At 39.9% G+C, this 10,018-nt stretch overlaps 1 protein-coding gene across 4 annotated transcripts in view; it reads left to right on the top strand.

The window, feature by feature from the left end:
- ITGA6 (integrin subunit alpha 6) overlaps positions 1 to 10,018 on the top strand; it is a 39,809-nt gene that overhangs the window by 14,830 nt on the left and 14,961 nt on the right. For all 4 annotated transcript variants that reach the window (XR_007777958.1, XM_050976808.1, XM_018911539.3 and 1 more), the window contains exons 2-8: positions 2,458 to 2,585; positions 3,035 to 3,114; positions 4,874 to 5,129; positions 6,492 to 6,623; positions 8,961 to 9,171; positions 9,603 to 9,796; positions 9,930 to 10,018. Coding sequence is in view for 3 of the 4 variants with exons in the window: in XM_050976808.1 (XP_050832765.1) it covers positions 2,458 to 2,585; positions 3,035 to 3,114; positions 4,874 to 5,129; positions 6,492 to 6,623; positions 8,961 to 9,171; positions 9,603 to 9,796; positions 9,930 to 10,018 (1,090 nt within the window). In the remaining variant the exon portion in view is untranslated. The remainder of the gene's footprint in view (positions 1 to 2,457; positions 2,586 to 3,034; positions 3,115 to 4,873; positions 5,130 to 6,491; positions 6,624 to 8,960; positions 9,172 to 9,602; positions 9,797 to 9,929) is intronic.

The following is a 10,018-nucleotide window of genomic DNA, read 5'->3' on the forward strand; positions in this document are numbered from 1 at the left end:
AAGCTTGTGATTGCAGTAGCACTGTTAGTGCTGTATGAGCTACTCTGCAGTTAATGCATTCTCACCCTCAGTCCAGAGGAACGTTGTATGTTGCATTCAATAAATCATGCTGTTCCAGAATCTGACTGGTTCTTCTAAATGCAGCCAGACCTGCAGTTCATAGGCTGTTTGTGCATCTGGAGTCAGACCTGTAGTTACATGGTGCCTACCTGAATGTGGGCAGTGAGTTCTCACCTTCTTCTGCTTCTTGGAGATATGTGGGTTTATGAAGCATGTTTTCTACAAACACTTATCTAAAGGTCTGCTCCAGATGCAGATAAAGTCAGTAAGATGTCTTGATACCTTTTCTGAGACTTGAGTAGTACTTGGCATAAGTGGTGAAATGGAGCTTTTCTTGCCTCAGCCGTTGTGCTCGGGTGTAATGTAACAGCGCAGGGGGTAGGGTGGGTGTAGCTGTGCCCTAGGGATCTATGGAGGGATGTGGTGCTCTGCTGGTCCCTGCCTTGAGAGCTGTGTTGCAGCTGCCCTCGCACACCCAGGTCCAGCTGGGGTCACTGGTGTCTGTGTGGGGCAGGCAGCACCCCCTGAGCCTGCGTCTCGGTAAGGGCACTCAGTTAAAACATTATACATCAATGCTGGAGCTCTAATCTTAGGGGATTATCTTACATTTGGCTATGAATCTGCAGCTGTAAGGGAGTAAATCTTTTCCTGTAAGTCAGAAGATGCTGACTTACATAATTGGCAGTGGGACTTCAGTTATTATCACGTATTTTCAATAAGTAATTAAGAGAAATCAATAACTAAAATAATTCTAATCGATAGAGCAACTGGACTGATTCATTTGGTTAAAAATCAGAATTTCAGTTTGAAATTGGAAGACACATGTTTTAATTATAACTAGAGCTAAAAAACATTGTAGTTTTATGCCAGGGTATGAGAGAATTCAGGGTTTTTTTCCTCCCAACACTGTCACTTGATAGATGTGTCTTTTAAATTAAATTATATTAATGGTTTATTGTGTTCCATTTCTGTAGATTAACACCTGTGCAGTCTGATTGGCCCAGGGAAAACCCAGTTAGGTTACAGTATGTATTGAACAAGATGTGTGGGGAAAATCAGGATTCTAGTTAACAGTTAGAATCATCTGTTTCTATAATTTACATGAGGAATAGCAATTGTCTGCTTTTCTGTGATGTTGGACTCATGGTAAACATTAGATACTAAGTCATCATAACTCAAATAATAAAAAGCTAAGTCTCTGACAGGAACTGATGCTCGGAGATGTTCATGTTCAGTATACTGTATGGCTGAGCTTCTGTTTTCTGTAGAGTAACAAGGCAAACCTACCATGGGGATAGAAAAATCAGTAAAATTGTCTGTGTATTGGAGTGTCTTGGGTTTTCATCTCCCACTCTGCATTCTTGATATTGGGGCGTTAATTTGTTACCTGGGTATGCATTCTGGAACAGGATTTTGGACATTCAAACCTAATTGAAAGTAGTTACACTAGACCATGTCCACAGACCTTCAGGGGTTAAGTCCCAGTGAATAAGATGAATCATACTGTGAGCATAGGTGAAGAGAAATTAAGAATTTGGGTTTGTCACTCTTCATTGGCAGAGGAAAAGTTCCTAGGTTTAAAGTGTCTGTGTTTCATCTGCCAATATAAGGAGATGGTGATAGCTGGAAGAGCATCCCCTCACTCTACCCCTACCTCTGACCTGCAGAAAGAGGTTTTGCTTGCCAGTGAGAAAGCTAAAATGAAACATGCATAGCTGCAGAAAAAGCTAACCTGGTTTTGGCATAATGAGCTCAAACTTGATTAAAATTCTTTTATTAAATCACAGCTGAGTAAGTAGCCACAGAGTAATGACTGGAATGTGTCCTCTATCTGGAAGGACTCTGTTGAGCACGTAGCACAGCTCAGTATAAGAGCTGATTCATTTGTATTACTGCAGTCATGCTGAAATTCACACTGATGCATGGTTCATGTCATACTTCTGTAGTTCTGTGCACACTTTCTATTTTTAAATTAAGTAATCTGGCTTTTTTGATTTTTCAAGTATACCTTTTAAATGGTACATTTTTCTAGTAAGGCAAAAAATACCCCACTTGATGCCCTGATAAAAAGATTATTTTCCCAAAACTAACAGACACCTACTTTTTATCAACCACTCTCAGTGAATATTGCAACAACAATAACAGGAATAACAATATAGGTACTGGCTTGCAGGTCTAATTGTAATCTGCATTACTGCTATAGAACTTCTCTCCTTCCTCTCCCTCCTTTTTCTCTTTTTAAAAGAGCAGTGCTGTGGTGCAGTTTTTCATCCACTTTCAAATGTTGACATGTCAAACCTCTAGCAACATGGTGAAACCACTTCCTGGTTCTGTTGCCTCTCTCTTTTCTAGTATTTCTTCTACATATTCCTTTAAATTATTTTGTTTTCCCTGCAGACTGCTGGTTGGAGCTCCTCGGGAAAAGGCCTTTCCAGCCCAACAAGCCAACAGAACAGGAGGGCTGTACAGCTGTGACATTGCCTCTCCAAATACAAATTGCCTGCGTGTCAAATTTGATGAGGAGAGTAAGTTTTTCACTGCTTCTGTTTTGAGTTGAAACAGTTGACTGTTCTCGTTTGATGTCCTTTCCTGAGCCAGTGTATCAGACAGGTTCTTCTAGGGATTTATACATAACTACTTTTTGTATCACAGTAAGTTGTAGCTTAATTGCTAAGTTACTACAAGATGCTTAAATCATGGTAGATTCTTACTGTTTTGTAAATTGATGTAACATGAAGTAATAGGCTAGAAGTTTAATAAAATGGATGCTGTTAGTGATAACATGAACGGACACTGCCACCTGCAGACTGTCTGTATGAAGTTCTGTATGAAGAGTCTCCCCTGACATGGGCTTCAAGAAAAAACAACCAAAAAAACAAAACCAAAACCAGTGAATCAAAAAAAAAAACAAACCCAGAAAAAAGAAAATGTAGTGAACTGTTAATATTTCAAGCTGTTTTATGATACTTTGCAGCTGACCCAAAGATGGAGAGTAAAGAAGACCAATGGATGGGTGTAACTGTTCAGAGTCAGGGGCCAGGAGGAAACGTGGTGGTAAGTGCTAAAGGACTAACTTACAAAAACATCTGGGGTCTACAGTATATGTTCTGAAAGGTCTGTGTTTCTGTGCAGCTTGCTGAAAGGGAACTTTGCCTAAGTTTACTCCTTTGATTTCTTGTAGTTAAGGACTTCAGTGTCTCCTTAGCAAAATAAGGCATTTGAGGTTGTAAGAGCTTTAAATTATTTTTCAATGAGTTAGCCTCTCTTTATAACCTAGATTTTTAAAAATCTAGGATGGACAGTTTATTTTCCAGGGGTACACTTTTTTTTTTGGTCATATACACATTTTTTTCTTTTAAATACTACTAGCTGCAGAAATAGGGAAGAATAGTGTATAAGGCTGTAAAAGTAGCAGGTTATCACCAGCCTATTTTCCAAGATGATGAGCCTCACTTCAGCTTTTATCAGGGACTTCCACTGAGTAGCTGCTGTGAATTAATGTGTTCATTTCACTGCACTAGGCTGCACTGCGGTAAGACTACTTGCTATTCTTTATTTTATACAATACATTGATACTTCTTATTTTATATTAAACAGAAAAGGGTTTTGGGAGTTATGAGAGAAGGAGTTTATTTAACTGAGAATGCTACTTTTTAAAAACCTCTTGTGGTGCTGCAAGATACCAGATACATCAGAAAACAGATGTGCAGTGAAGCTTCCTCATCTAATTGGAGGTTAATGTCACTGCTTCCAAACCTGGGGGCAGGTGACTTCAGGATGTGAATCTGGTTATTTAAGCATTTAGAGGCAGTAATAACTAGCTTTGGTCTGCCTCAGAACCCAAAGTGGGAAGGAACACGTGGAAACAGTCCTGTTCACTGAATAACTGGTCATCAACTAATGCTGTCTTGTCTTTTCATGGTAAGTGGGGAATTTACTTTTCAGATGATGTGTGAGCAGCCTGGATGTCGCTGCAGCAGGACAGTACTGCAGTGCTCTAATGTGGAGCAGCTGGCTGTTTGCATAACATTTAGGCCTTGATAGGAACCATAGAAAAGGTTTGTTAGCTGAGACAAACTTTGCTTGTGTTCTTCAGACAACCTGCTACATCTGAGTCTTTGAGAAACACTGCTGGCAAAGGCTCTTGATTGTTCACATTTTTTTACAGCGGTTTGGTGGTTACACTGCTTAGCCAGTGGCTGTTCATCCTTTGTGTTAAGTACTTGATGAGAATTCTTTTTCCAGGGGATAGTCCGAAAGGATAAGGAACAAGATGTGTTTAGTGTTTCAGCTCTGCCCCAGTGACATTTACCCTGTAAGTGGAACATCCAACAGAGGAAGTAGGAGCAACTTCCCTCCCCTCCACTGGAAAAGCTTTCAGCCTCTGCTTAGTGGCACTTTTCTGTAAGGGGCAAGTTCTGAATAGTCTTGGGTAGATGGTAGTTGAACCAGCTTCTTGTGTCCTGCACGGGTGTGTCAGTCCTTTGAGAGCTGTTGCGAAACAGCCAGTTCTTTCTTTGAGAGAAGGTGGTTTTCTCCTTACTTCTTGAGAGAGGGATTTAGTATCAGGAAGGGCTTTAGGGATTTAACCCTGTGGCCTTCCTTGACCATGAAGCATACTGCTGTGCCTGGTATCTGTAGGTGCCCAGCCTTTCCCATGTGTTGCCTGTAGGAAACATTCATTGGGCACTTAGGTGTGCCTGCAGGGTGCCTTGCAGCGTTGGTAGCAGGAGGGACTGCTAGATGAGCCCTGCCTTCTGTGGTGACCCACGTACACACAGACACATCACACATTCTTTCTTCTGTCTTGCAGACGTGTGCACATCGCTATGAGAAAAGGCAGTATGTAAACACAGTGCAGGAAACCCGGGATATCATTGGAAGGTGCTATGTGCTGAGCCAGGACCTCACTATTAAGGATGATATGGATAATGGAGTATGGAGTTTTTGTGATGGTCGTTTAAGAGGCCATGAGAAGTTTGGTTCCTGTCAGCAAGGTGTTGCTGCTACTTTTACTAGAGACTATCATTATATTGTGTTTGGTGCCCCAGGCACTTACAACTGGAAAGGTATGACTTGGCTTCCTTCCTGCCTACCCTTCCCATTTCCTCTGAGATTGCTCTCAAAGGTTTCATCCAGAGTTTTAGTTGGTTTTTAAGGGGAGAGGAGATAATAGGGATTTTACCCTGTTTTTACAAAATGCTGTGCTTCTGTATCAACATTTACTGAAAGTTCTTTAAATATCTTTGTGTGTATTTATGAATAATGGAACTTCACACATATGAACAAACTACTAAATTTGTATGAGTTACTTGACCAGCTCTTTTTCTGCGTTTGAGCAAATGTTAGATAGCTGCTGAACTCTTTGTTTATTCTGCAATATTCTGTCCTTTATTCTTTGTGAAGTTTGTGGAAACCAGTGCATTCCAAAATAAATACTGAAGGGTTGCAGGAAGGTAACAGCAATACTGCATATATTCATATCTAAATCCATGCGTGTCCATGTAAAATTTCATGGATAATCTAAGAGCCAAGTACTCTGTGTCATCTAGGAGATTCTCCAAACATAAGAGGGAAAAAACCCTGGATATTCTTTGTTAGTTTATATTCAGAAGCATCTAAATGCCCAGTTCTGTCTCGAGAAGTGATTTTTCCCATCACACTTCATTACACCAACAGCTGTAAATACTTTCCTCTTGAGAACATCTGATCCTCCGAGCACTGCATTTTTCCACCTCGTACACCTGTGCCTGGTGTATGAACCGTGCAAAATCAGTGTGTTAAGCTCTGGCACAAGGTGTACTTTAGTGAAAACTTAATCTTCCATGTATCTGTCAACAAAATCTGACTGACCTGAAACAGCATACTGAGTGCAGACACCATTTTACTTTAATTGCAGAGAAGTGCTAGTACAGTCCTAAGAGTACTCTTCTGTGTAATGGAAAAACATGTTTGTGCTTGCCAAAACCTTAATTATGCCAATTGATAAAAGGGAAGTACACTTTTTATTGAACAATAGCTTTTTTCCTCTTAAATACTGTTTCTAAGTATAATGCTGGTGTTTGTCATAATGAAATGTAATTTTTAAAAAATTCCTGTGTACTTACCTACTTTTTAAGAGAAGGTTTATAAGGCTAAGAGATACAGGATGAGGGTGGTTTATGACCAAACCAGTTCAATGGGGTTTTTTGAGAATTTCCTTAGTATCACATGTTTTCCAGATCATTGTATGGCTTCCTTGTAGAGCAGCATGAGCTTCTGGCACACAGAACAGAGACAAAACACTAACCCAGTGCACTATTCTGTGTTTGTCCCATTTTAACAGCAGTCACTGTGTCATTCATCATAATTAATATAAGTTGGGAACATTTATTTGTTATTTTTCTCACTTATTATTTGTTTGCTTTTATTTTATCATTTCATTTTTTCAGGGGTGGTTCGTGCAGAGCAAAAGAATCAGACATTTTATGATCTGGGTATCTTTGATGATGGGCCTTACGAAGTTGGTGATGAGAGCCGCCAGGATAAGAATCTAGTTCCTGTTCCAGCTAACAGTTACTTAGGTAGGATTAAGTACATGTGGTAAATCTCTTTAGGTCTCTTAAGCATTTGTGATCCCAGCCTGGTGTGATGATCCGAAATGGGAGCAGATGTTCCATTGTGGACCCTGTAGCATGTTAACTCTTCGGGATAATTCACAGCCTCCCTACATTAACATGTATGGGCCAGTTTTAAGTGTAAGGTGATACTGCTGAGGTACCTAGAAGGGCTGCTGTTGTAATGTGAGATTCAAGGGCTGTGCCAAGGGCCTATGGAATCTCCAGGACTGATTATAATCACTTAAATGGGTCAGTACAATGAATGGGTCTGTAGTCTTTAGCTGCACAGTCTCTGCAATGTAGTATGAGAAAGTTTCTATAAATTTGAGTTTCTGGATGTAACTGTTACGGCTGTAGATATCTCTCCTGGTAGGTAAGTGCAATTCTTCTATTCTTTATGTTTTTAAAATTCAAATGGCTTTCAACAGACCTTTAAAATGCCATAATATAAGTACTGTTTATATTTTACTCATGTGTGTGTTGCAGGAGGTGAATCTCTTGCTCTTTGTGCAGTCAGGAAAGCAAAGAATATGTCCTTAGGCCAGTGACCTTTCTGTACACAAGGGAGATACACTAAAAAGGCTATGCTGCATTTTTGAAAAGGCATTAAGTGTAAAGAATCCTTCTGTTCCAGTGGAGATGTCTGTGGTGTGTTGATCCACTGCTTTTGGCATATGCAACAAATAGAGTTTTGGTAACCTGAGACTGGAATTTCTGTGTGAGCGATGGAAAGCTGAATAGATGGGATGGGCATTGCTAATGTAAAAAGTAAAAAAGCAAGTCAAGAAGAGAGTAAACTTAGAGGTACATATATGTTAAGAGAAAGAGAACATAAACTTCTGTTAAATATCAGCAGTAATTACTGGGTGTAAAGGTACCTAGAAAAATCATCCTAAGAGCTTAGATTAGACAAGTTGATAGCATCTTCTGGTGGAATAAGAATTGAGGAGTGCTGTGGAGGCCAATGCCTTTTGCTGTGAACAGTCATATAATCTTTTTCCAGTTGCATAACCAACACATTTATCTCCTAAATGCAAATGCTGCCTTGATTTGTAATAATCAGAACCACTTCTAGGCAAGCCAGCTCATCCCAGGCATTACTGTTCTCTGTGTTTAGACCATAAGCAAATGTGGTTATAGGTGCTTTGTTTAACTGCTATTTTTTTTCTCTTCAATCTTTCACTCATATTTATAGGTCTTCTATTTTTGACAGCTGTGTCTGATACTCATCCAGATCAGTTTGTGTACAAAACATTGCCTCCCAGCATACAGGTGGACAAGTCAGTGGATGTAATGATGAATAGCTACTTAGGTTTGTGACCACTTGAGGTGGCAGCATCTGGTCAGACATAATTTCCAGACCTTTGTCATGATCCTCTCCCCTCTATCCCCTCTCATATCAAATATATTATAAGTAAAGCATGAAAAAAACAGGGATTCAGATAAAGGGAGAGACAGCAAAGTAACAAGGCTTGAGAGAAATGCTGATTTGTCATGCGTTTCTCCGAACCTTCTCATCTTTCCCACAGCTGGGACTCCCTCAGTTTTTTCTGGAACTGTCTCATTGTGAATTGCTGTAACTGAGAATTTCCATAGTAGTGGTGAAGTGTTTCAGAGGGAGACTCCCATCTGGCTGGTATCTTCCTTCCTTGCAAAGTGAGCATTTTTCTACTTTGGCCTTCATTGGCTGTATTGGTATATGCAGTATAGTCTTTTAACTTGGTTTTTCATATTTTAAAATGTATTGTAAGACTAAATTAATTTGAACATGTCATTTTTAGGGCTGCGTTAAGTTAAAATTGCCCATTTCACCATTACTGTGTAAGCTGATTCTCAAATACTGCATACATCATTCATATGAAAATGCTTGTGCAGAACATTTTGCATGTTTGTAATAGAACTGATACTGACTTTACTTAGGAGGTTTTCTGATAATTTTGCCAGAGGTGAAGTACTCAAGCTATATTCAAGTGGTAAAGCTGTAATTGTGTCTAAGCTGTATGTATCCTGTGTTTGGTGTCTGTGAAAAGCAGGTCCAAGTGAGCAATGAAGTACTGTGTTTTGTGGGGAAATACTAATTGTAATGTATGGAGGAGCGTTTGTGACAATGTAAAAAAGTATTGACTTGCATCCACCAGTGCAAACAGAAATGGAGAATTCCCAGCCACAGCACATTGTGTTTTAGACAAAACTTGTATTCCATATACCACTTTAATATAGCTGGGGAAATGTTTATTTTTTCATATTAAGATACAAGCTGTTACTCAGTTAATTTATACTTTATTTCTTTCTCTGTTGAAGGTTTCTCTTTGGACTCTGGTAAAGGAATTGTCTCCCAAGATGAGATGACTTTTGTCTCTGGTGCCCCAAGAGCAAACCACAGCGGAGCAGTTGTTTTACTAAAAAAAGAAAAAAATCAGAGAGCACTTTCCCTGGAGCACATGTTTGAAGGAGAAGGGCTGGCCTCCTCTTTTGGCTATGATGTTGCTGTTGTGGACCTCAACAGTGATGGGTATGGCTGTGATTAACTCCTGCTGCGGGTATAGCGATCTTGTTTATTTCTGCTTTGGTTTTTCACATTAGAAATATAAGGAATGACATCTTCCATGTCTTCCTGGAGGAAATGGTGATTGTCTTGAGAATCAATCAGGATGGAGTCTACCTTTCTAATGAAGAGTCTTATTTAAACAATTATTGTAAACCGAGAAACAAGAAACCAGTCTCATACCCCAAGAGGACCATAGAAGGTCCTTGTATGCCATCAAGGGAATAAACCAGCTTGCAGTGTCAGTGGGGCAGTTGATGCCCAACCAGTTTAATGCACATTTTAGTCTTTGTTCAGCAGCTTTCTGGGCAGCTGATGTTGAGCTCACAGTTTTAGCAGTTATTCTTCAGAGTTCTTCCACAAAAGCATTGCCTTTTTTTTCCCCTTTTCATTCTAAGCTGGCAGGACATTGTTGTCGGGGCCCCGCAGTACTTTGACAGAAGTGGGGATATCGGGGGTGCCGTGTACATCTACATGAACCGCCAAGGCAAGTGGGCAGGGGTGAAGCCTCTTCGCTTAAACGGAACCACTGACTCCATGTTTGGACTTGCAGTAGAAAATGTTGGGGACATTAATCAGGACGGATATCCAGGTAAATGGAAAACAGGAACAATAAAAATGTGTGAGATTGTTTGGCCAATGCCAGACTTGCAACATGCAGCCTTTAACTGCATGCTGCAGAAAGACCAAGAATGATTTTAGATGTTGCAATTTATTTTCACCAGATATTGCAGTTGGGGCTCCATATGATGGTTTTGGCAAAGTATACATTTATCATGGATCTGAGAATGGAATAAATACGAAACCAGCACAG

Source organism: Serinus canaria, chromosome 7 (assembly GCF_022539315.1).
Source record: "Serinus canaria isolate serCan28SL12 chromosome 7, serCan2020, whole genome shotgun sequence".
NCBI lineage: Eukaryota > Metazoa > Chordata > Aves > Passeriformes > Fringillidae > Serinus > Serinus canaria.